Raw genomic sequence first — 25,807 nt, 5'->3', positions numbered from 1 at the left:
TCTTTTAATATTATAATTTCTAAAAATTCTTCTAACGGTTCCTATATTATTTCTTTAAAACCTTTCTACTTAACGAAGACCTTTTAAATTATAAGCCTTCTCTTCTCTATAAAATTATTTATACAAAAAATCCGGTCTCCTTCTTATTCTTTACGAATTTAATACAAAAGGGAAAAGTATTTATTTAGATTACTAAATACTAAGCCGCTTTCGAAGAATTTAAGAAATTACTTATGGAGGCCCCGCTATTAAAGTATTTTTACTATAATATTAAAATTAGGGTAGAAATAAATATTAGCGATAGAATATTAGCGGGAATATTATTTTAATTATAGGAAGATACTAGAAAATAGTACCTAATTATTTTCTTTTTAAAGATTATATAAAGCGCCGAGCATAACTATCCTAGTTACAATAAGGAGTTATTCGTTATTATTAGGACTTTCTAAATTTAGCGACCCGAATTTGTTGGATTATGATAAAATAAACCATTTATAATTATTATTAATTATTGAATATTTAAATATTTTAATACTAAACGCCTCCTTAACTTTTAATAAGCTGGATAAGGAAAGTTTCTATTTTAATACTATTTCGAAACTACGTATTAACCTAGTATAAAGAATGTAGTAGCGGATACGTTTTCTCGAAAGATTAAGGACCTTAAGACTTAAAAAAATAAGAAGGATGCGTACTATACACTTTAAATATTCAAACTAATAGAAGAAAATAGAATTACAATCTTTATCCTTACTTTTATTATTACCATTTCTAGCCTATTAGAGGAATTCATCCCGATTATAGCCCTAAATATAAATAAATTAAGCCCCGTAGATTTAAAAAAGTATAATAATAATTTACTTTTAGGATAAATAATCGAATACCCCAGTCCGGTTATAAATAAGAACGGAAACCCTGAGTAAGAAGTTAATAAAGTTACGGCTTCTAAGGTAGCTAATAGGAAATTCTTCTACTAAACAAATTAGAAAGGTTAGGACCCGGACTTAAAGTAGTATCCTACCTCCGATTTTAAATACGTACTAAAAGTATTTTAGGACTTTTACGAAATTGACCCGGACGCCCCTGGCCCGCCCCGGAAATTAATAAACTAGCTTAACAAAGATACAGAATAATATAATAAAGATAAATACCCCCAAGTAGACGGATTAAAGCGTTTACAACGTATTACGAAGAAGAAATAAATATAATTTATAGTATTTTATATAATTATTTAGTAAGACTCGTAAACGAATCTTCTATATAAGGGGGGGTAATATAATAGCATTAGCGGACTGGGTTTAAGTACTATATATAAAGTAACTATTAGAATAAAATATATGGAAGATTCTAAGTATAGTACAATTTAGGGGATATAAGATATTTAATTAGCTATACTAAAACTAGTTATAGGGTAGATCCTAGTACGTATAGGGTTTATTATATAGGTGAAGGGGATACGAATAAAGGGATTGGCTGACAGCGACCTATATATAGGTCCCGCTATCGCTTATATAATTAGGGTATTTATTTGGGTCTGTACGCTTATACCTAGTTCTTTTCTTCTTTTCTTTTGCCCATCTAAAATCTTCTATTATAGATAGAATCTTAGCTTTGCCTTCGACTCACCCATACTGTACCCTTGCACCATAACAATTTAACTCAAAATGAGTACAATGAATTCGGCGAAAGAGCGCCTAATTAATTAGGCTATTAACGCCATTTATAACGGCTTGTCCCAGCGCGCTGTATCGAAGTAATACGGTATTGCCTAGTCTACCTTGTCCGATTGTATTTGAGGCATCCCTACTAAGCGCGCCGTTAAAATATCGAGCTAGCGATTCTCCTTAATATAGGAATCCTTCTTATGCGATTAGATTTTGAATAAGGCGAAGGTTGGCCGGGCTCCTAACTATCGTTAAGTAGCTGGGTTCGCTATATTAATATTAAAAAGAGGAGGCGATGATGATAAGTTGGGAGCGCGATAGGTAGACCAGTTTATGAAGAGGAATCTTTCTATTAGAATCAAAATTTCGAGCCCTCTCAAATCGGTTCGAGCTAGAGGATTAATTAAGGAAGTATTTACGGCTTTTTTCAATTTGCTGGAAACTGTTATTCGCGATAAGGCTATTATACTAATTAATATAACTAATATAGATGAATATGGTCTTTAAGAGTTAGAATTTAGGGATGGTAGAGTACTTGGGAGCGTTTTAATAAAGAAGGTATATGTAATAACGATTAATGTAATAACTTGGGTATTTATAATCGAATATAGTATCGCTAAGGGTAAGAGATTAACCTCCGTCATTATTTTTATTAGTATATCTCTTTAAGGTTAATGGTTCTTTGATAATATGGATAATGAGTTTAAAAGTTGGAAATACGATAGCTCTTTGATTGGTTAGAGTAATTTAGGGATTGCTTTACGATGGTTGAAGGAGGTTTATTTTTTAGAGACTTAGATAAACGACGGTTGGCGCCTTTTGGTTTTCGATGAGTATTCGAGTTATCTGTTGGACGATTTCCTTCTAAAAGCCTTCTAGAATAATGTTTAGCTTTTCTTTCTATTTCCCTATACTTTTTATAAGACTTAGCTATTCGATGTATTAGTCTTTTTAGTATTGAAGTTATATTTTAGGAATTTGATAAAGGATTTTACTACTTTTATTATATTTGCGCTAGTAAATAAATAACGCTTTCTTTAGTATTATTAAATGGCTTTACGACGAGGCGTGAGTGTTAGAAACTTTCGGTTAGGCTTTAGGAAGATGGGATATAGCTAATGAATAGATCTGCTGTCCTGGACGACTTAGAAGCTATTATTAATGACGATGCCCTTCCCCTCTAGCTATTACTAGTTAGAATACTACTTAGAATCGAGGTATTAAAGGATAATATTATTTTTAAAATTCCTTAGACGTTTAGGAATATGGTAGAAGGTATTAATAACGAGTTATCTACTTTCAATTGTAATTTTAGGATTGTTTATACTAAGATAGTTAAGTCTCTGGATGTTAAGAATGCTGAATTGGCTGCAAAAGACCATCGTATATAATATTTGGAAGCTTAGTTCGAGTTATATAAACTTAGAAGTAAAAGGAAGGTTCGAGAAGGGGGGAACGATAAATTTGTAAGTGTAGAGGAGATTTTGAAAGTTCGTAAAGCTTTAAAATAGGCTCCCAAACGAAGGAAGATATCGTCAACTAAGAATACTATAAATCTAGTACAATAGGTAGAAAGGGCCCTCGAGACGACATTGCAAGTCATCTACGAATATTAGAATGAATAGATCTATATTTTAAACGGCTCAAAACGCTGCAAAAGTGGCTAATTTTCGATGTTATCTGGGTCCTGATGATGAAGTTGCATGACCGGTTGTGGGGGGTGACCGGTTGTGGGGTCGCGATGTCTACACCTTCTAACTTGGATCCACCGCAACTTCTACGCATTACTTTCAAGGTCTCCTCTTGGCGATGTTAGAAGCTAGCGGTTCAAACATCAGATTATCTACACATTAAAAACGGTAAAGGATTCAGAATCACAGTCTACAAGGAGGAGTTTGAGTTTGTCCGCAAAGAAGCTTCAGTTCGGTGGAGGTTGCTTACCGGGATGTTCCCTAAATGCTGCAGGTCCTGGTCCTGAACGTGCACTAACACTTAAATCATGTCTTCTCGGAAGACAACGCTTCCTGTCGTCCAAAACAACAGCATGAATTATTTTAAAATCATTTTTCTATAGACTTTATTCTGTCTGATCTCAATTCTTATCTTATTGCCCTCTTACAGCTTTTGAAAAGCGCATAGCTACAGCACGAATCATCGTGCCGAAGCCTGCGGGACGGAGTGGAGCAGGATGTTAAGGAACGTGCACCAAGTCAAATGCACTGCACTGCTGCTGAAGGACCGCCCAAGAATGTTCCCCTGAACTTCTCACCCAACCTGACGACGTCAACATCAATTTCGTTCCTAATCATTTGTCCCGCTCACCCGTCGTATATCAATTAAATAAGCCACATTGATCGATAGGCAGAAGCCAGGATTCCCCAGACAAAGCGTTGGTATTAAATGGGGCGAGGTGTGGCAGTGTTGTAAGTCAGAGGCGGGCAATGAGGGGTCTCGGGACGGATTGCGCCTCGCAAACCGGGGAGGTACAGCCGGAGTGAGATGACATCGACGGCCACCGGGGTGGGGGGACGATCAAATGCATGACCGCGGCATTACCTGCGCCTTCCATGCACCATATTCTGGGGAAATGGGATATGTATGAAACCATTTTGGATTCCACAAGCTCGCCATACTACTCACCTCTTGTTTTTGGCGATTCACCGTCTCACCCCCTATTTCCTCCACCATGCCCCAGGCCGTGATTGAAGCAAGTCCGGACCTGGCGATAGAGCTTGACGTTCCCAACCGGGAATACAACCCGGGCGAGACCATCACGGGCCGCGTCTTCCGGCGGAGCCACGTCGTGTCCTCCGAGGCCCTCGTCAGCATCAAGCTCTACGGCCGCACCAAGGTGCGCGTCGACTACACCACCAACAGCGGCAACGGCAGCCAGCACCACACCGTGCGCACGCGCTTCAACCTCCTCGGTTCCGGACCAGCCTTCTACAACACCATCTTCAAAGGGCCCATCCACATCCCGCCAGACGGCAGCAAAACCGAATCATGGCCCTTTTCCTTCTCCCTCCCCTTCGGCCCCGTCAACCCCCAAGGCGTGCGCGAAGGAGCCCATAACAAACAGAAACACTCGTTCCTCCCCATCGATCCCCCAGACCAAATCACCTCCCACCCCTTACCTTTCACCTTCTACACCAAGGTCGGTTCGTATTGGGCCAACGGCATCGAGGCCTACGTCGAGTACGTCCTCCAAGCCGAGTTCTTCGAGGAGCACACCTCCCGCTTTAGCAGCTCTCCATCAGCCAAGAAGACCGCCACTGCGGTATTGCCGATAACGCTCCGCCCACCACCTATCCCCCCTCTGCTACCAGATGAGTGGCGCCTAGGCCGGTGGGTGAGGCGCGAAGGCGTGCGCACGCAGCGGTTGATACCCGAGTTTGCAGACAGCGAGGAGCTCTCGTTTAAGCAGAAAATCCTCAAGCTGTTTCACTCGTCGAAAGTACCCAAGTACTCGTTTGACATCTTGGTCATTTCTCCCGGGGTGATCCAATTGGGAAGCGTGGACCCGGTTCCGTTTCGGGTGGCGGCCGTGCCGCGGCTTGGGCAAGCGGACGAGACGAGCGACGAGGTGAGGCAGCTGGAGAGGACGCCGACGGTGAGTGTGGTTAGTTTGAAGATGGTGGTCAAGGCGAGGACGGAGGTGAAGGTGGCGAGTTCGTTGGTTTGGGATCGGTATACGGATCGGACGGATAAGTTTTTTGAGTGGAGTTGGATGTGGAAGGAAGGGGAGGAGGGGATGGCGTTGCCGGTTTGGGATAGGAGGATGGGAGCGGAAGCGGGTGCAGGTTTTGGGGAGGGGGATGAGAAGAAGAAGATGGGAGAGAAGGAGGGTTTGGGAGGTGGAGGAATGAGCTCAGCTGGGGGTGGTGGTCCAGAAGGTGAACCACCGGCCCGAGATATCGGCGCTGAGCTGGGGTTGAGGTTCAACCCGACTGAACTGGCGTATCGAGGCGGGCCGGCCAAGATGAGCGCGCTTCTGTATCCGGATTTCACGACGTACAACATTCGGCGGACGCATGAGCTGAAGTGGGAGATGGTTCTAGCGGTGGCGAAGGAAACTGTCAAGGTATCGAATGATCATTTCGTCAGGTTCGTGGCGTCTTGGACATGATCTTTCTGAACAGTTTCCGTGTACTCTTAATTTATCGTGACAATGCATGGACCCCGTGCAATCTTTGATTCCCACCTCTAATGAGCTTTGGATGATTCGTCATGCATGATTTACTGGTACTGCGCTTAAGGGGCCTGTTCTTGGATGCCCTGGGGAGGAACATCGACATCCACACCCGCCTGCCGTACCCGTAATCGCCTGTGAGGTTCAGTCCGAGAAGGTACGAAGCCCGGGCATCATCTTATCAGGAGTACACTAGGCACCTCTTCATGACCTGGAAGCGAAGGGTTGTCAAACAAGACAGTGCTGTGTTTAGGCTTGGAAGGGGTCTGAGGATTGTAGGTGAGAGAGTTGGGAGGTGCAGAGATTTGATGACGGTCGGGAACCAGTGAAGCATTGACCAATTGTTGACATCGTCAAAAAAGAGACCACTTCTTGGCCAGATAGCACTACAGAATATACCTCTAGTGGGAGTCTTCCAGGCGCGTGCCTCTCATGTTTTCTGTACTGATTTCCGCCTCTTGCTTAAAGTCCCACTTTTAGCATCCCTGTCTGCCTGTCCATCCCCCGCCTGACGTGTCCCGTCAACGGTCCTCAACCCTCGGCTTCACAATTGCACACCACGATTTCTGCTCTTAAACTCAACAGTCCCCGTTCAAACCTTCTCTCTCGCCCTTTCTTTCGTCCAGGGCCCTTCGAGAACGCACAAAGCGGCCAGATCTCTCAATTTTATTCTCCGCCAATGGGGCTCACCATTCCAGACGCGATGGACGTCCAGCCGAAGGCGAGCGAAGATAACATGAAGATGACAGCCCGGACGACCTTCTCCCCCGACCATGACCTTGTATTGATCGTTGGGCCCGAGAAGGCACGCATCCCTGTCTCGTCCATCGTCCTTCGACTTGCTTCCCCCCGTCTTTGCCGCCATGCTCTCCCCTCCCTGGGTGGAAAGTCAAGGCCTGTCCACCGAGAGCGGTTCCATCAAGGAGATAGAGCTCCCAGAGGATAATGCGAGAGCCATGAGATTCATCTGCGCAGTCATTCACCATCAGAACGATGAGGAGATCGTAAAGAGAGCGCCCAGCACGAGGGCATTTTTGCACATCGCTATCCTCACGGATAAGTACGACTTTCACAGAGCGCTCAAATTCTTTCTCAAGTCAATCATGAGGGATGCAAGCCTTCAAAGTCCATTGCAGGATTGGACTCCGAGAACTGAACTTCGGGACATGGGACTTTCGACCGCCAGTCTAGAAAAAAGCCAACTTTTGACGTGGACAGGTCTCTTCAACCTTACAGCCGCAGCCTATCTGCTTGATGACTGCACATCATTCAGCAAGTTTTCTTTCGATCTAATGGCCATTCTGCCATATTCTTTCGCCGCGCTCCTGCATGACGATCGTATTAGCAGTTTATTGCCACCAAAGTTCGCTGGTAAGTTCTGCACCCCTACTACATACTCTCCCACTGCAACCTATGTTAAACCCTTTCTAAATATCGGTAGTTATGTTGGGAGAACGAGCCTCACAATTCCGATTGAATGTCATCAAGGACATACAAAAGCGCCTGAACAGAAACAGCCCATATAATTGCTGTCGACGCTGTTCGTGTCACGCGCGCGACGCAATCACGGAGCACTTCGAGGACTTCGTAGTCCATTTTGATGACACTGACGATGGACATCGCAAACTTCTGGCGTCCATCCTCTATGATCTGGCGGACCTAGCTCATGAAGACGCCCTCTTCCTACAAGCAGAGTGCTCATACAGTGGAGAACCTCACAGCGTTGCCTTCCCAGAAGACTTCGTAGCGCTCGGGCAAAAAGTACAGCTCTTCAAGGAGCGCATTGTTCTTTGCCTTAGGTATGTAAGACTGCTTGGCATCGCAGGAGTCTGTGATGTCACAGACTCCTGCAATGCTGGGCATAATTTCCATTCTGCGGGTTAGGGAAAAACAAATAAGAGAATACCTTGTCTGAAAGGGCATGAAGAGGAAGTGAAGACTAGCAGGCTCAGCCCAAAGCGCTCTTGAATAGGAAAGGTTAAAGACTACGAGGGCCCATATCGAGACGTCTCCAGTTAGGCAGTCTGCTTGAGGGACTGAGCTGCCAGGGCTACTCAGTATCTCACAACTACACCACAAAACAATAATATACATCGACACAGTACTGAGAATTAGTCTTTCTTCATCAATCCATACAATCACCGGTCGCAGATCGATGAAGTACTGCCTCCGCGCCGAGAATGAAATACCGGAAGACGGACCCACACTCTCGGAGACCGCAATGATCCACTTTTCCCGGGCCGACAGACGGCCTTTAGCCGGCGTACGGCCGGATTGTCACGCAATGAGTGGTCATCTACCCAGGTATCATGACTTACACAAACTCGCCTCAGGCACTCACAGATCTGTAAGCTTCGCTGCGAGATCCACGCAAGTAATCTTCAAACATGTTCGATGCCACGAGCGTAGCATAGGAGTTGCAAACTGTTGGTATGACTGCAATCAGTCAATGGAAGACATGACGGCACAGCTAGTGCCGGCGGTAACATATGCCGCTAGCTACCAGTGATGTTTGTGATATGCCTGGAAGTCTGGATCTAAGAGATATGTCAGGAGGAGAGGCTAAGATACATTATGACTCAACTATCATTCTCGGCACCGTGCTGTACCAAATTATTCAGTTTGTGTCCAACCTAAACAGCGCTGTTCGACTTATAAGTCGCACCTACCCCCCTCTTCCCTTTAATCTTTCGTTCTGTGAGGAACAACGGGCGGGGAGGGATCTTGGTAGTGAGATTGGACGTGGGAACAATATGACGTTGTTGAGAACGTCTACCGACAGGTACAATACCTTGATTACAGTATAGCCCTATCAAGTGATAGTACGTCTCGAAAGATTGGGATAGTGCCTCCGTTCTCACTGCAGCGTTGGCAGGTCGTAGGCTTGTCGGCGGTGGCAGGGTAAGGTACTTGATATAACCAAAACAACCGCCGAGACCACGTAGATAGAATTAAGATAAGACACAGAAATCAGAGCCCGACCAAAATAGAAGATGGCAAGTACCAGGGACACGTATAAGATTGCGAGCTGGCAGGCAGGTGCGAGTTTCAGGCAGTAGGCGGGGTGACCTGGACACGAACTTACCTTCACGGCAATCGTCAGGCACCATTCACTCAAAGGCGGTGACCCAATTCTCGGCACCTCACACCTTTTTACCGTCCTTCGCACCTTCCCAGGTCACTCTGCCAGTTACCGCCATTCTCCTCCATTCTTCCATTTCCAGCAACTTCTATCCCGCGCTGTATCACTTCCCTCATCTTCTTCCATCCCACGACCAAACATTTCAGTTCAGATTTTGAACTTGGAGTGACCAAGCGCAACACAACATTCATCCAGAATTCTCCAACTCTATTCTACACTTCCGCGATGAAAGGTTTTAAAAGTTTCCGTATCCCAAACTCGCGCGGCAACTCGCGCGGCACCTCGGACCGCGAGTCACCCAACAACATCATCGAGATCTCGCCTACCGGCGACGTTATTCTTGCCGTTGGCGAAGGCGACCAGCAAAAGCGCCTACGCGTCGAATCTGCCGTCCTCTGTCACAGCTCAAAGGTATTTGCGGCCATGTCCTCCCCCCCTTGGGTTGAGAGTGAGGGTCTCGGCTCAGCGGCCCCCAAGGAAATCCGCCTGCCGGAGGATAGCTTCGAGGCGATGAAAGCCATCTGTTATATCGTCCACTCTCAAAACAGCCTCGTTCCTGTCTCGATGACAGCGCAAAAGTTTCTCAACGTCGTACTCCACGTCGACAAGTACGATCTTGGGCGGGCTCTCCAAGCTACAAGAGAGTCATGGTGGCGTCGGTTCCTGAATATCGTCGACGGCCTGAGTGAGGTGGATTTAATCCACCTGATTGCGGCGGCGCACTTGCTCAAGGAAGATACCATGTTTCCCAAGCTCACCATTTGTCTCGTGGTGAGAAATACCTCCACGGACACCTACACCGACTTCATGGAAGACCCGTTTCTGGCGGATCTGCTACCTGCAAAGCTTTTCGGTATGTATTTCACAATATGTGTCCCCAAACCAAAGGTGCTTGAAGTGCTCGGAAGCATGCCTATATCATGTATCTACGATGTTGGACCCATCAAGGCTAACCAAGTCGGTGACTCACTCTAGTACTCCTTGCGGGACGGGCAAAGCGTTTGGGTTCCGACCTTATGGACTATATCCACGAACAATCCTTTTGGGGCACCGAGTCGTGTTCCTGCGATGCGTGTTATAAGCTGAGGGCCGCATTTCGGCGTATTTCGGACAAGCATGGCCGTACCATTTTGAGGGCGTTTGGCTCTATTTTCCAGGATCTCGAAGATGTCGCCAAACTCGAGGACACCGCGAAGGACAACTGTCTGCACCGTCCGCAGGATTCCAACAACATCTGTGAGTCAATCCGGCATATCAGAGCGAGGGCAAGCATTTGTCTGGACTGTTTGAAGCCCAACACCGTCCCGCGTTGCAATGCAATGCATGATTTCTCGGTCTGAGCCATGCCTAGCTAGGTCTAGTGTCAATGCCATAAGGCAATGCGAGCAGTATGCGTGTGCATGTGTGTGATGTATTCTGTAGAGTGTGATGTAAATGCAAGGGTGCGCCAGGTACTGGCTACATATAGCCTACAGGATACAGGGTGCACCTGCCAGCTCTAACATCTAGGCAGGCCGAAGTACCATGGTCGACGCATACGTCGAGAGTCTTTGTGCGATAAACAAGCGTTTTTCGTTAAATCCGGATGTATGAGTTCGATACAAGCTGCTTAGTTTGGAGCGGTCGCTTAGTTATGTTCACAAAGCCGTAACAAGGATGCCGAAATGCCTTGTGGCAAGCTGGATATGCCTGTACCAGGCTTTGTTCAGCATAGTTTGATCAAGAAAATGCCTCTGATTATAGACCGAGAGCCTTCCAGGGATGAGCAATCAAGTGATGCTGTATACCAGTGGAGGATTGTACTCGGCGTCTGCGGCCTACATAACACGCATTCGAATGGGAAAACAGAGGAATGGCAGGCTGAGTAGCTTCAGTGTTTTGAGGAGACTGAGTTGTGGAAATTTTGACGGCGTCGCGGGGAGATGTATGAAGCATGAGGCTACAGGATCACCGATTCCTGCATGGAAGGTTCGACTACAGCATGGTGCAGAAGCCTGAACCCAATCATCGATCACGTCTGCATGTGAACTGAGTACTGACCTCATGATTTCATCGACCCGCGTGCAGTTATGCGTGTCCCTCCAGATCCCCGCCCTTCCGCCTTTGTTGCTCGACTTCTTCTAATGTTCTGGCAATTCCTCGCTCCTGTTAAACTTTTTCCACTTTTTTACTTTCCTTTATCTTGTTTTGGTCGCTTCACTCACTACGCCAGCCACCTGCTACAAAGCCAATCTGTCAATTTCTGAGCCACAACTTCGGATTGCTCAACTTGCGAAGATGGACGACAAGACAAACTACATCACGGAGGACTACAGGGAGAGCAGCGACATAGAAGAGAACCCCAACAGAGTGATTTCAGCCACTGGGGATATCATTCTCGTCGTCGGGGCTCCTGATTCCGAGGATCAACAGCTCCGTCTCAGAGTTCAGTCGGCCATCCTTCGAGAGGCGTCTACGGTCTTCAGGGCAATGCTTTCCCCGCCTTGGATCGAAAGTAAGGGGATTTCTGCCGAAAACCCGAAAGAGATTCATCTTCCGGAAGATGACCCTGAAGCCATGGAGACTGTTTGTCTAGCACTCCACTTCCTCAACAACGACGTGGATCCCGAAACATCTGGGTTGATGATGCTCCATGTTGCCATTCTAATTGACAAGTACGATTTGATGAATGCGATGCACTTTGTTATCACCACGTGGTTTCAGCAGCCCAAACAGCATCGAACCCCGGAAGACGCAATGTACCGCATTGCGGCAGCATGGGTTCTCCAGAACGAAGACTTCTTTGCGATAAACACCTGGATTGTCATGGTCACTCATCACAGCTCTTACGCCGACTTTGCTACCTTGAAGCTACTCAAAGATACATTGCCTCCTCGGCTGTTTGGTAATTGCCTCCTCCTGGAATCACCCGTACATTTCAACGCTTCGAGTATCTGCTAACGATCACCATAGTCCTGCTGACGGAGCGAACGGCTTATCTTCGATCACGTATTCTCGATGCGATATTCAAGGAAACTGGTTACAAAAAGGCGGATACTAGATTAAGTACTGACTGTAACTGCACTTGGAAGAGATCCCTTCAGGACCGATTCAGGAAAATTTGGCACTCATTTAACGATGAGTCACCCAGGCCCGAGGATTCCTGGACGACTCCCCATTTCTCAATCCTGGAGATGATCGAGAGATTGAAGCCGCTCGCCGACGAACAAAGAGCCTTCCGGAGCGGATGGTGTGTCGACAAGCAAGCCAGACACGTTGAGAATACTCCTATTGAATTGGGCCTTGATACCTCTACCATATACCAAAGGCTTCCGGGGTGGACCGAAAACGAGACGAGCCTCTGTCTGTGGTGTGTGCGAGACGAAGACTTGAGTGATCGCTTTAGTCCTTGCATCCACTGGGATGGCAGATCCGACGATGATGACCATCCTCGGCTCTCTGCAATGAACCTGTTGGGGATGTAACTCGGAGATGCCAGTGGCAGTCTAGGATTAACTCTTGCTCTGGGCAATTTTTGGTGGACTGGATGGAATTGTGTCTGATACGTAGCCCGGTATTTAGGTACCAAGCATCGGTCACGCGTTGGCATGAACTATGGAATCCGTTGCTTCCCTATCTCGTACCGAGATACTACGTCTCTGTCTTGTTCAAGCTCAATGTCTGGCCTCGCAGAAGAAACGCGGCGGTAGTACACCCGCTCAGCCAGAGATACTGGTCCATAAAGCCGTGAAATGTTCGTCCAATGCTGGTCTCGTTTGGGTAACAGGAGCAGTTATCCCTGGATGAATCCTTCCAGAGTCTTTGCTTTTGTGTACCTCTAGGTAGGCTTTATAGTAGGAGCAATATTTCGGGCGTCGTCATTATCACCTAGACGGTGGGGTAGGAGCTGGATGGTGTTTCTTATGCCGATAATGGCCATGATTGGTTTGATGAGGAGCATGACGGTCGCTGAGGCCGTGAGGCGGGAGGCTGGTCGTAGTTTTGGTCGTTGGCGAAACGAAGGCAGTCGTTAAGGTACCTGCTATACGTTCCGTGGTGCCCATTTGCCGGCACAGATCTACAATAGCTGATAATCAACGTGATGACCCAGCTGCCTGGGAAGGAAGGTATTATCCCCCCGCGCCCCCATCGCTTGCACAATGATACACCTCGGTGGTAGCATCGACCGCCCACGAACCCGGAATCAAGCTCATGTAGGGCTGTGTAAAGACCGTGCCATCACGACATCAACTGTCACAGTGTCAATATGGCACAGGTCGCTTCCAGCAATTCCGGGGTTCATTCCGGGGTTTCACCTCCAGGTTCTGATGAGGATATTGCGCGGGGTGGGGATGGGGCAGGGGCAGTGGTCGTATGGACAGCTGATATCGGGGATCATTTGGGCGCCGATTGTCGGGAAGTATTTGTATTACAATCTTTGCAAGTCTTCCTTTTCCTCCTCTGGGTACGCCATTCAACCGATGTTTCTTCTTCACCTTTCGAGTTTTGTTCGTTGACGAACTTCTGCTAACGCTGCTTTGTGTCTACAGTCGGCGTCCAAAGTGGTTTCGAAGGAAGACTACTACGCTGGTATACAAAGTCGTAGACGAGCACAACTCCGTCATTCTAGACAGGAGTTCCATGTCGCGGGAAGATACCCCTAGGCCGGAAGTTAGGGAGTCATGGCAAAGAAGAGAATAGAGGTAATTCGCCCAAACCTAGTGCATAACAAAACACCGAAAAAAAAAAAAAAAAAAAAAAAAAAAAAAAAAAAAAAAAAAAAAAAAAAAAAAAAAAAAAAAAAAAAAGAAGATCACAGGCCTCATTAGAGGGTTTGATGCCCACAGCCAGAATCGAACTGACGACCTCATCATTACTAGTGATGCGCTCTACCACTGAGCCATGCGGGCTTTGATGGTTATCCTTGCTTGGAACATGGACTTTTATCCCTCATTCTCCACCGTTGGAGCCACCGGCCCCCCACTATTGCCTTCAGGACGGGATGTTAGAGAGCTGACTCCCAAGCCAACGACACAGCCCGGCGCAGACCCTGCGTCGCTTGCTAGATGCCCTGTGACGAGGGGGATGGAGGTCCAGAGTTGGATGATGATGACGAAGACGAAGACTGTGGAGGTGAAGAACACTGTGTACCACCTGGTTTTGGGTTTGGGTTGTTAGCAGGTCCTTCGAACGGACACCTTGGGAAGGTAAGGACGTACCATGTCACCCCCTCCTTCTGCAAACATGATTGCATTAGCAGCACAGGCAATATGCTATCAAAAGACAACATCCGCAACAACTCCGAGCTCATGATGGACTTGGCAATAGCAGGGACCGAGTCCAGCTCCGGGCACTGTTCCACTTGACCGCAAGAAGGCTTGAAGGTGGCCACCGTCGCCGGTTGCATTGCCATTACGAAGAAGGCTTGCGCCTCGTGGAACTCGACTGCGGAAGAGATAAGCGCTGCGTTGGGTGTGAAAAAAAACGACGTTTCGATGTCAGCTTGCGGTTCTGGTGGTCCTAGTTACCCCTTGGGACGTGATGCTCAATAGAGTTACGAGCCTGCGGCTCCATGAGTTGAAGATCCTGATTAAGATGAAGGCGTATAGGGCCATTAGGGATTGAGCAAGATGTGAGATTAAGACCTGGACGACTTGTCAGTTCAGAGTTCCTCCTACATTGTTCAAGTTGATACGTAGGGAGTAAACATGCATTGATATACCCCAGGTCCAGCCACGTCTGCATCGAAGATCGTGACAAATCCCTCGCAACAGTCGGCCAGTCCAGCCGAAATACCGGTGGAAGTGTCGATCAATGATCGTGGTGCTGCTCGGCCCATCCGGCTCGCTCCATATCCGTGAACAGTTCCCCAGCGCTTCAGCATGGCACGAAGCAACGGCGCATTGTGCCACGGTCGAGTAAACAGGCACATCCTCAAAACTGGCTAGATCGTGAACCTCGAATAGCTTGAGTACCTTGACATCATCGGCAGTCACATTTAGACAGCCGTCTCGAACCAGCTTTGCCGCCGTTGAAAGCATGACGCAATTCGTCAGAGCGAGCGAACCGAGGAGGATAGAGTTGTCGGCACATGCCCGGACGCAGTCCTCTTGGCTGTCGTCGCCCTTTCCGTCGATGGTACCGTTGCAAGTTTGTGTTATGAGATGCGCTGTCCATCTTCGCGACGGTCGCGGGGTCTCGTGTCCTATGGTAGAGTTGTTCACGAGTTCGATGCCGAGGATGACGCTGGAGAAGAGGAACCCTAGGTACACCCACCCCTTCCCTACATACACCCAGGAAATTCCAGGAATCCACAAAATAGTGGGACTCACAGCTGGATGACACCTGACATTGAAAATCCCGTTTTTACCCGCTAAACTTCGTATTTTCAATGCACGCCAACATTCCTCTAACTTGGTTATTTTTTTCGCACTTTCAAACTTACACACTCGCACCCCTTTTACACACTACTCTACACATCGTATACTAATACCCACCTTTACAATACCTTTAACGTACGTAATTTTATTTAAATTAATTAATTTTAATCGTTTATAATTCTTTTTAATCGCTTTTAATTGTTTTTAATTGCTTTAAATCACTAATAATTGGTATAAATATTTTTAACGCCCCCCTATTTATACAATTTCGCTGTTACTACGATTTAAATACTTCGTCGGTTATGCTTACGAATAATGCTTCCCTCGATTATAATAATAAATAGGTTATACCCGCCAACAACCTAATATTCAATATACTTCCTTAAAATTATTTTAATAACGCCTACTTTTATATTATTAAAATGTATCGTTACTAGTACTTCAATTTTATATACAGGCATAATAATAAGTTCAGTAAGAGTTCGCCTATTTAAAAAGCTAGTATAAAGGACCCTTAGCACCGGAGTAATCTATACAATATAATTCGAAGGAAATAGATAAATCGCAATATTTAACGCCTATTTATTTCTTATATTTAATTAAAAAGTATTAGAATAATTCCCGCTTCTACTTGATCTTAGGACGTTAGCACTCGCTAATTATCCAAATAAATTTATTCTTAAAGAAATTAACATTATCGTTATCCTTTATTTTCAATTTAATAAAGTTTTAGAGCGCATTCTTCTCTTGATTAGGGTTATAATACTAACGCTATAAATAAATTATTAAACCGGAATAAGTCTTAACTTAATCCGGGTAAGTTTCGCGGAAATACAATATTAAATTACAATAAATATACCCAGCTAAGCGATTTTCAACATATAAAAACTTATTACAGTCGGATAAGTAGTAATCGACATTAATTTCGAATTTATTTTAAATTAAATCGTACTAAACTTTAAAAGAAATATTATTTTCCCTATCCTAATTATAATATTTAATAAAGTCGGCTTATTTAGTACTATAGCAAGAGTTAAAATACTTTCTATTATCGGGGTCGGTTTCAAAGGGTAAAGTCCAAAAGTGGGTAGAAGCTTTAAAGGGGGCCTCGCTAACGTCTTTTTTAATATTAGGGAATATTATTTCTTTAGCCTTCCCTTTATTCTAATTCTTATTCTTAAATATTCCTTTACTAATATTTAAATCGGCGATAAAATCTTTTCAATCCTTTGATAGTATTATCTTTCTCGATAAAGGAATCCTTCAATTATTATACTATAGTAGGGTTAATAGTAATTATATTATATTAATCGACTAAAACGAAGACCTAATTATAAATAATTTTAAATTTAATGTTTAAATAGAAAACAAAGTAATAAAGCTCCAATACTTATTCGTTTTATATTATACTTATAATAAATAATAGCTTAAATTCCTAAAATATAGCCTAAGGGTCTCCATAATATAATTCAACGAACTTTTCTTCAATTAAATAACTAAAAAACGGGAGGTTTAAAATAGGGAATAAAGTTTAGAAAGGGATATTAGAGATTAAATTACGGACAAATAATTTAGTATATTCTTCTATTTTTTACTTTAAATCGTTAGTAACTTTGTATTTAATTAGGCGAACGTTGAAGGTTTTAATATTTTTGACCGCCGTCGTAATATATTAATCGAATAAATTAAAAAATAATTCGGGCTCTTCGTTATACTCTCCCGTATTAGCAATAATATTAATTAATACTTTGTCAGGTTACTTTAATAAATAGTATATACAGTATAAAGACTTTTTACGAAGGATCGTAAATTTACTACAAAAGCATTCCTCATTAGGGTAGAAACTATTATAGCGCTCCTTATTAAAATAAACGGCCTTACGTATATTATCTTTAATAACAAAATTAATAATTTAGCGTTTAGGAATAGGCTTTTTATTATTAATAACGACTTTCTTTTTAAGCTTTAATTTTATAACCGTATCCTCCTTTTATAAAAGATTAGGATCGGAAGAATTAAAACTTCCTTCTCCGTTACTATCTCCGCTCTCCTTTCCAAAAAAGGTATCGTTACATTCATCGTTAAAAATATCTTCGTTATAACGATTATCGTTATAATTCTCGGTTTATTTAGTACTTTTATAACTACCAGTACTATTACGTATTTAACGTAGTAGTACTATCGTATTATTATAATTATTTAATTCCTTAAATTCTTATAATAAATCTTTTTAATTTTATATTCGGTTTAGGATTTAATTTTCCTAAATAATTATTACGTTGATTTAAAATAATATAAAGGCATAGTATAGATAAGTCGAAGGTAAAGCTAAGATTCTATTTATAATAGAAGATTTTAAATAGGGAAAAGAAAAGAGGAAGAGAATTAGGTACAACCGTACAAACCCAAATAAATACCATAGTCGTACAAGCGACAGTAGGACCCATATGCGGGTCGCTATTGGCCAATCTCTTTACTTATATCCCTTTTATTTATATAATAAACCCTATATATGCTAGGATCTACCCTGCAACTAGTCTTAGCATAACCAATTGAATGTCTTACATCCTCTAGACCGTACTATACCTAGAATCCTCCATATACCTCATTCCAGCAGCCACCTCGTGCATGGCACCCAGACCCAGTCCGCCAGCGCTGTTATACATAGGGCTAGAGCCTAGGAGTTAAGCTTGGCTATTGCTAAGCCGTGTTGCCTTATTGATAGGGTGCTTGCCTTATCGATAGGGATGCGAGCCTTCTGGTTGGCCAGATCTATATAACTGCCTAGCCCGTACGCTCCAAGCGATTTGTACAAAACCTTTTTTTAACTATACCCTTCTAGTACAATCCTTCCTTTTCCTTTTTATTAAATATAATATTTTAACTTTATACGATTATTCGCTATGCTTTATTTTTATAGACCCGTTATATTATATTTGATCCTCTTTTTAAGTATTTTATACTTCGCCTACACGCTTAAAGAGTCTCCTTCTCTGTATTATTCTCGTCTCCTTTAGTAATACCGTCGCTCTCGTTCCTTAACGATAACCTTATTTACGATATTTCAATAATAATAGCAATTCCCTTAAATCGCCTAGTCTACGAACTCCTAAGAATGCTAATGATAATTTGCCTTATTAATTGAGTAATTAATTTTCGAAATTTCGAACCTTTGCGCTGCTTAACCGGCCTCCTTTCTTCCCGAATTGCTTATTTTACAAAAGCTAGTCCTCCCCTACTTTGAAAATTTTTTCAGGAGTAAAGAAGAGTTCGAAACCTAGGTTTTGAATACGTAGGCTAAATTCTATATAAATAGCCTATTTATTAGTAATTTAAAAGTGTAATTCTATTATTTATTCGCTTACTTATTATTTACTATGAAGAAACCCTTCGTCGTATTTGCCGCTATACTTCGGTCTCCCTATAAATTTATTGATAAGTTTAAACTTATATATGGGGACCCTAATTTTGTTAAGTGCGCTAGTTAAGAATTATATTAGTTTAGATAGAAGTTTAAGGAGTCGATAGCGGCTTTTATTGTTCGCTTTAAAGAGGTGTTATATTGTGCCCGAACTGATTCGGGGCTAAATATCATTAAATTTAATTAAATTACTATTATTTTAAGCTATAATTAGAAATAATATTTTTCCGACCGAACCGATATGCTTAAATAATATTCTTAATTATTTATTTACTTTAGGAAATTTAATAGCAATTCCTTTCTTTTAGCCTCTGCTTCGTCGTTAAGGTAGGCCCTAATTAAGGATAAGGGTAATCCTATAGATATTTTTATTAATATTTCGGTATTTTTATTAAAAATGTCGCCGTTTTAAAAGTAAAAGAATAAATAGAAGCGGGAGGGTAAGTGTACGAATTGTAGGAGTAGTTTTTATTGGTTTAAATAGTGTAAAAAGAGGAGGATGAATAACGTTCGAATATAATTCGGTAGGGGTTTAAACAGTTACGATAGCGACGACTATGGAGGGAAGGATTCGGACTAAGTAAAACTAATATTGGCTACCCTAATAGAATTATAGTAGAGGGAACGTTTGAATATAGTATTTATTAATTAGATGCGTAAGTTTAGGTTTACCCCTTTGGTTACGTATGGTTAGCGGGATGCTAGTATTTATTATAATATGTAACTGTAAGAGGGCGGTAAATATTATATTTCGTAAATATAGGATTATTAAGGCTATTCCCTAGCGAAGAAAACGGTAGCTACGATTAATAAGAAAAGTAAAGCGATACGAAATACTAGGTAATAATTTTGATTATATTCTATCGTAGGTATATATTATTTCTATAGCACGTTTCTTAGATGGGCGAGGTTTAGAAATATCCCCTAATTAAATTTTAATATTTGACCTATAGTATAATTTTGTGTGGGTAATAGCGAGCGCGCTAATTACTAACTCGGGTAGTAAATAAGTATAGTATAACGTTTATTTAGGAGTTTAAATAGAGATTTTATCCTTTTTGGTATTATTAGTTTTCCCCGTTTAAATAAGTATTTGGCTAGGTACGGGTATATTAAATTTTAATTATTTCGTATATTTAGCTATGATAATTTCTATGCGGTAGGCCGCTCTTCCTATAGGAGAAGGAGTAGGGGGGTAATATTATAGGACTAAAACCTAGGGGTTAAGTTTAGTTATTACTAAACCGTATTGTTTTATCGATAGGGTACCTACCTTATCGATAAGGATACGAACCTTCTAGTTAGCCAGACCTGCATAATTACCTAGCCCGTGCGCTCTAAGCAATCTGTACAAAACCTTCTCTTGACTGCACCCTTTTGGTATAGTCCTTCCTTTTCCTCTTTGTTAAATATAGCATTTCAACCTTATACGACTGCTCGCTGTACCTTACTCTTGCAGACCCGTTACACAAATCAACGTCGTTTTGGTAGAATTATTGATATTAAAAGAAAGAGGGTGTCAAAGTACACAGGTAAAATAGCGGTGTGGGACGTGACCGGTTGTGGGGCCTGACCGGTTGTGGGGTCACGACTTCTAGTTCCTACAGCAGACAAACAGCTGAGAATCTAAGTTGGGCTTCATGCGTAAAACTTTTTACTTGAATAGGGGAATTCTGGTATGACCGTAACACTAGAGAACAACACATAACGTCACTGAGACGCAGAAAGTAAACAATGAGAACAAAAAAAAATGTGCTTCCTTGCACTATCAAAGTACAGAACTTCGTTCAGAAAAACGCAAAAAGAATTTGGAACGACGGGAATTGAGCCCGACGTGGGGGTCGAACCCACAACCTTGAGATTACGGAGGAACAACTCCTTAAGAGTCTCACGCTCTACCGATTGAGCTAGCCGGGCAAGCGGCTATCAACCATTCCTTAATGATTGACCGTGCTGCAACAGCCTTTATAAGTGTAACTTTGCACATCTTACAATTACCAACATTTGGACACTACGCCGATGGCTCACCATAGACACTCGCAAACAATACAAGGCCCATGGCAAATATCGTAACGAGAAAAGAGACGTCAAGAATAACAGATGTAGAGGTTTGGCTTTTTCTAGTAGCTAACTTCGAGCTCCAAGATTTGGTAACATATGCTAAGTATACATCCCGTTCTCAAATTCTGACACCTTGCCTATGACAACAATGACATTTGCTTCATCTTCATTGTTGCAGCTCATCTTCTCCACTTGCCCTTGCCCTTGCCGCCAGGCAGAGATGGCACCGGATTCAAGGCCAAGATTCTCTGTGCAGCATGCTCCGAGGCAATAACGATCATTGCCGACGGGTTACCGGTGGTCATGCCAGGGAAGATGGAGGCGTCAACAACGAAGAGGTTGTCGGTACCGTACACCTTGGTGTTCAGATCAACGACAGCGCTACCTCCAGTACGGCCATCATCCTTGCCAAGTTTGGCAGTTCCCATCCAATGGTTTGAGCGACGGTTGGAGGGTGAGACGATCATCTACAGGAACCGAGTTGTCAGTATGATTCACACAGCGGTGGGCAAAGAAGGGCAACGCACATTGTTGATGAATGACTCGACAGTCGTGTTCGGGGGAGGCAAGACCCAGGAGATGTTGGGAATGACATTCAGCGCAGCCTGGAGGTTCTTGATGCCTTGGATGACAGTTTGCTTGTCGACTTCGTTGTGGAGGTATGGGTGCTCGGCCACATTGGTATCCAAACCAGATGAGATGGTCATCCGACCTCTGGATACGACACCTCTTCCGAGATATTGGCTGAGGGTCATGGCATTCTTAGAGGTGGTGTACTGGTCGCTCCCCTCCACTCGAGCAGTCCATTGCAGGGTACGAATGATGTTGTCCGAGCCCTTAAGTTCATCCCACATCTGCAGTGCCACTTGTTAGCAAGACCCGATTGAGCGCACTATGTCTGATGCCACGTACCAAAGGACCAATATTGGGAGCAGCTTGGGCAAGGATTCCAGATCTGTTCTGAAGGTAGGCGTTCTTGTCACCTTCAATGGGCGTGTTCCAAGCCTCGTAGAAGTCATAGAAGACGACATCAGGATGGGTGACAATGAGATCAGTGTTGAGATGATCCATGAGGTTGTAGCCCACTGGAAGGTTGATCCATTGGTCCTTGGAAATGAACGTCGGGCCATCCGTCGACTCCTTGACAATCTCAAGCTGATCGGTAGGTCCGATGCCGCCTGTGTTGTACCTGTCAGCAAACAAGCCATCCAATGCAATGTCATGTTTCATGATAACTTACTGCGAAGGAGAAGCTTGGCGGAACCAAAAGTGCCTGCAGCAAAGATAACGCGGCCAGTGTTAGTGGTCACGTTGACAGTTCCGCCGAGACCACCATCCGTCAAACATTCGAGCTCAACACCAGTGACACGGCTTCCGTTACGAACCGCCCTTCTCACAGCGGCGTTGGTCCAAAGAGTGAACTGCTTGCGAGCTGCCGCCGTCACGAGGTATGTTGCCAGAGGACCACCTCGCTCGCCCTTAGCGTACATGAAGGTGCTGTGACCAAAGGTGTGGTTCTTCTGGTTGTATGCCTCGTTGGGGATCACCTCCTTCCAACCGCTCTTGCTGAGCCCGCTGGCCAGGACGTTGAAGCCCTCTTGTCGGTACAGCTTGCCGTCTTGCGAGGGATGCCAAGTTCCAGGAATGCGACCGAACACACGGTTAGTGGCCGGCACGGTATCTCTCGACTTCCAGCCCTCGGGGAAGTTGTAGTCCCAATCCTGAGCATGCGGCTATGGTTCGCGGTTAGTGGATGACTTGCGAGGCCAATAGAATCGGAGCAACTTACCTTCCACCACAGGCCGGCATTAACAGCCGTTCCTCCACCTAGGACACATCCCGCCATTTGGTCGGTATCTGTACAGGCGATGCCGGCAGAGTCAACCCAGATCTGGTTGCAAAGACCAGGAACGTCGAAGCGAGTTAAGTCCGTGCCCAGAAGCCAATCGGGCTTCATGGTGCCCTTCCATCTTGCGGTGGAGGGAGGTCCCTTTTCGATCAACAACACGCTTTTTCCGGCCTCACTGAGCTTGTCCGCAATGGGAATACCACCAGCACCGGCGCCAACAATGATGTAGTCGTATGTCTTGCTTGGCGCGGGTGTGCAAACGGGAACGGGCTCCGCTGTCGAAGTTGGCTCGGCTGGCGGCTCGGTTCCAGTGGGTGCTGGGTCGGATGCCCTGTATCAGGATCTGTTAGCAATCATACACAAACAAAACACATGGGACAAGACATACCCGGAGCAGTCAGCAGTAGTAGTCTTCGTAGCCAGGGCAGCCCAAGCTGAATAGGAGGTGTGCGGGACATTCTCGAGGGGTGCTCCATATTGACCGAATCCCTTGTCGTGGAAGCCGGGAATGGCCTTGTCAGGGCAGGTCGGGTTCTGAAGGTTTCCCTTCGCGGCAGCACGACCCAATATAAGCAAGCCACTGCTGGTCGAAACAATTCCCTTGCTTCCTCCTTGGTTCCAAGCGAGACAGTCTTGGCAGCGATAGATAAGTTCGAACTGGGTCGAGTTGACAGTGGCAGAGACCTGGGTCAGGGTGGCGTTTCCGGTGTAGAGTCCCGGCACATTATACCCGGACGCATAGCGGAACGAAGTAAAGACTTGGCCCTTGGAGGCCCAAGCCATGAGCAACAGGGACTGCGTCATCTGTCCCGACTGGCCGTGGGAGACACCGCACCACCCCGGGCTTGCCGCATCACCGATGTCACAACGCTGGCACTCGTGTTAGTACTGATGTCCATCCCAAAGCAAGTCAGGTGTGGAGGGTGTCGTACCAAAAGACCGATATATTCGTTGGCATCCTTGGTCAGAGCATCGGGAGGCAATACCAACCCGAAGGCGTAAGTGCTAGCATTTCCACCGGAGTCCGAACCAGGGTCCGGTCGCCAGGTGCTGAGGGTAATGTTGTTGATGGGGTCGGTGTATTGTTCGTTGATGTACTGAGCGGCGCATTGTTGGAGGTCTGTCGAGGTTGACTGATGTCAGATGATGTCAACAACCACCAAAGGGAGAGTCGAAGGACAACTTACACATTGACACCGCCAGAGCAGTCGCTCCAAGGCGGGTGAGGGCCTTCATCTTTCCGGTCTGGCCACTCGAGAAGCGTGACCTTGGCTGGGAAGAGTTGAAGCCGGGGGTTTGTCGACTTTTCTTCATCCTTGAACCGGGGCAGACGCAGGTAGAAATACTACCGAGTGTCATCCATGGCCGCCCCCACTACTGGGAGCCATGCCTTCCCGACAGGGGTACTGCGGGTGGGCGCCTTCCATATGAAGGACTCGCATGGAAGTTTGAGAAGGCGAGAGGGATGAGAATGCGGATATTTCCCCGGACCCAAACACTTGGTGATGCCGAGTCCAGACTCCATACTCGGACCCGTCGGATACGAGCTACGACATTGATAGGCAGGCGCGCTGCTCGTGCATCAGAGAGCATTGCCGATCACTACCCTCGATTGTCACAACATACTCGTCCTTTCAGTCTTCTCCTGGCCTCGACTTCCACCTGTGTGATTCCTCCCCCGAGACTTGGAGGAGAGTTCATCCCCTGTGTGTCCATTCTACTTGCCATGAGTGTGGTATCCTTCCGGCCTTTTCTCCGCTTGCTTCCAGAGAAACAGATTTGCCCAGGCTCGGATGTGACGTAACGCGGCACAAAGAGGAAGGATATGTTCGTTTGTTGGGTCCATCGCAGTCACTTCCCTTCGGTTGGTTGACATCCAATGAGAAGGACCCAGAACTGGCGGCCACGTCCTGCGTCTAGAACAGTGTCAAGCGCGCACCTGGATGGCAGAGGTTTTTCTCAGTTGCAAGACGTGATCGCGCGTAAAATGGGAAGGAAGGAACAAACGCGTTTCGACCGATCTGGAGACGGGTAATGGCGGAATGCAGCGGATGTGCCAGGACTTTGCGGAAACTGCCACAAGGTGCTGATGTTTGATGAGGAAGGAGCCATGAAGGAGAGAAAGGCCAACAAAGGTCCTCTGAGTCTCGTCGCACGCTAACTTTCGGAGTGAACCAGATGAAGGATCACCGCGCCCGATCTTGGCCTTAAACGAACAGCGAATCTGCTCACACTTTGGATAAAACGGGTGCTAACAATCAACAGTCAGTCATTGCCAGTCTTCATTAATTCCAGACATTGTACATAGCAAGAAGGGAAGCGGGCCAATGGCTCTGTCAATCAGGCTATATTAGAGCGTCCGTCTTATACTAGATGTCGCGGTCCGGCGGCCCATCCTCCAGGTTTCACATCCCTATACAGTCCAATGCTGGTTTGTTTATTAGCTTGGTACTCCTGGTATATTGGACGATATCCATCCCGAATTGTCCCAAACCTCACAAAGATAAAATGAATGGCTAGGTGAGGATCGGAAAGGCATCAACAAGATTCAATATGGCATATCAAATTTCCAAAATAGCATATGCAAGGTAAGATCACGCTTTGCTTATAGAACGAAACGGATCAATCAGATATATAAACGCCTAGGAAAGTTGACCACAGGTCTCGAGCTAACAAACAAACCAGTATTGGACTGTATACTCGGCGCCTGTTACGACTGGCTTTGGAAGGGCGTGTCAAGGAAGAGAGGCTGCACATTGTCGCTGGCATAAATATGCCATGATTCTCTAGTGGCAGCAAGGCATGAAAGATGGTAAGCTTTCGGCCGATGTTGTGATGTCGTGAATCGAGGTTCAGATGAAGGTTGTTGATTGTTGGTGTTGGTGCATCGGAAGTCGCTTGAGGCTAAGATGTGGTGCTATCGCGTCTGTAACAGGAACAAGCACTTGTACTGATAGTGCACTAACCTTTTGCCCTTTGGCGGGGTGTTGGTCGCAACAAAGCAGCACTGTCCGGGCATCTCCGGGTACGTCGGTACAGTTTGGCGTTCATACTGCCGTAGTCTTCTGCTCGTGTTGGAAGCAAATGCATGATCCGGTATTGGATTTCTTGCACTTCATTAA

At 45.1% G+C, this 25,807-nt stretch overlaps 7 protein-coding genes and 2 non-coding genes across 9 annotated transcripts; 5 read left to right on the top strand and 4 right to left on the bottom strand.

Annotated features, from left to right (window-relative positions):
- Window positions 1-4,350: 4,350 nt before the first annotated feature.
- On the top strand, window positions 4,351-5,790 carry B0H65DRAFT_427912 (uncharacterized protein; the record flags this gene model as incomplete). The annotated part of the gene is made up of 1 exon (XM_062824718.1): window positions 4,351-5,790. One exon carries the CDS (start codon window positions 4,351-4,353, stop codon window positions 5,788-5,790), a length of 1,440 nt encoding a protein of 479 aa, XP_062680929.1.
- Window positions 5,791-6,368: 578 nt separating this feature from the next.
- Window positions 6,369-7,873, top strand: B0H65DRAFT_241307 (uncharacterized protein). The gene is made up of 2 exons (XM_062822325.1): window positions 6,369-7,224; window positions 7,295-7,873. The coding sequence occupies exons 1-2, from the start codon at window positions 6,717-6,719 to the stop codon at window positions 7,735-7,737; spliced, it is 951 nt and encodes a 316-aa protein (XP_062680928.1). The 5' UTR covers window positions 6,369-6,716; the 3' UTR covers window positions 7,738-7,873.
- Window positions 7,874-9,220: 1,347 nt separating this feature from the next.
- Window positions 9,221-9,970, top strand: B0H65DRAFT_427486 (uncharacterized protein; the record flags this gene model as incomplete). Its single annotated transcript, XM_062824693.1, has 1 exon — window positions 9,221-9,970. The coding sequence occupies one exon, from the start codon at window positions 9,221-9,223 to the stop codon at window positions 9,968-9,970; it is 750 nt and encodes a 249-aa protein (XP_062680927.1).
- Window positions 9,971-11,018: 1,048 nt separating this feature from the next.
- Window positions 11,019-13,008, top strand: B0H65DRAFT_540651 (uncharacterized protein; the record flags this gene model as incomplete). The annotated part of the gene is made up of 3 exons (XM_062829158.1): window positions 11,019-11,879; window positions 11,948-12,455; window positions 12,867-13,008. The coding sequence occupies exons 1-3, from the start codon at window positions 11,273-11,275 to the stop codon at window positions 13,006-13,008; spliced, it is 1,257 nt and encodes a 418-aa protein (XP_062680926.1). The 5' UTR covers window positions 11,019-11,272.
- An 804-nt stretch (window positions 13,009-13,812) lies between these two features.
- B0H65DRAFT_t304 lies at window positions 13,813-13,884 on the bottom strand. Its single transcript has one exon. It is a non-coding gene; the product is annotated as a tRNA-Thr (tRNA).
- Window positions 13,857-14,178, top strand: B0H65DRAFT_470523 (uncharacterized protein). Its single transcript, XM_062827045.1, has one exon. The coding sequence runs from the start codon at window positions 13,877-13,879 to the stop codon at window positions 14,150-14,152; it is 276 nt and encodes a 91-aa protein (XP_062680925.1). The 5' UTR covers window positions 13,857-13,876; the 3' UTR covers window positions 14,153-14,178.
- A 294-nt stretch (window positions 14,179-14,472) lies between these two features.
- B0H65DRAFT_429312 (uncharacterized protein) lies at window positions 14,473-15,231 on the bottom strand (the record flags this gene model as incomplete). The annotated part of the gene is made up of 3 exons (XM_062824815.1): window positions 14,473-14,619; window positions 14,697-14,800; window positions 14,838-15,231. Coding segments are annotated over 3 exons (645 nt in total), but the record flags the coding sequence as incomplete, so codon positions are not given.
- A 5,370-nt stretch (window positions 15,232-20,601) lies between these two features.
- On the bottom strand, window positions 20,602-20,692 carry B0H65DRAFT_t303. The gene has a single exon. It is a non-coding gene; the product is annotated as a tRNA-Lys (tRNA).
- A 323-nt stretch (window positions 20,693-21,015) lies between these two features.
- B0H65DRAFT_527718 (uncharacterized protein) lies at window positions 21,016-23,970 on the bottom strand (the record flags this gene model as incomplete). The annotated part of the gene is made up of 8 exons (XM_062828878.1): window positions 23,873-23,970; window positions 23,618-23,805; window positions 23,074-23,555; window positions 22,626-23,016; window positions 22,077-22,569; window positions 21,749-22,014; window positions 21,364-21,690; window positions 21,016-21,303 (listed from the first exon to the last, which is right to left on the bottom strand). Exons 1-8 carry the CDS (start codon window positions 23,919-23,921, stop codon window positions 21,016-21,018), a joined length of 2,484 nt encoding a protein of 827 aa, XP_062680923.1. The 5' UTR covers window positions 23,922-23,970.
- Window positions 23,971-25,807: the final 1,837 nt, after the last annotated feature.

The sequence above is a fragment of the Neurospora tetraspora genome (assembly GCF_033439725.1).
Source record: "Neurospora tetraspora strain CBS 560.94 chromosome Unknown B0H65scaffold_5, whole genome shotgun sequence".
In the NCBI taxonomy this organism is placed as follows: domain Eukaryota; kingdom Fungi; phylum Ascomycota; class Sordariomycetes; order Sordariales; family Sordariaceae; genus Neurospora; species Neurospora tetraspora.
This window is presented reverse-complemented; position numbering and strand designations above follow the sequence as displayed.

Excerpts from the sequence above, each read along its gene's own strand:
- B0H65DRAFT_241307 (XM_062822325.1), top strand. The coding sequence starts at position 6,717 with ATGCTCTCCCCTCCCTGGGTGGAAAGTCAAGGCCTGTCCACCGAGAGC. Across the intron at positions 7,225-7,294 it reads ATTGCCACCAAAGTTCGCTG|TTATGTTGGGAGAACGAGCC; the intron begins GTAAGTTCTGCA and ends AAATATCGGTAG.
- B0H65DRAFT_470523 (XM_062827045.1), top strand. The coding sequence starts at position 13,877 with ATGCGGGCTTTGATGGTTATCCTTGCTTGGAACATGGACTTTTATCCC.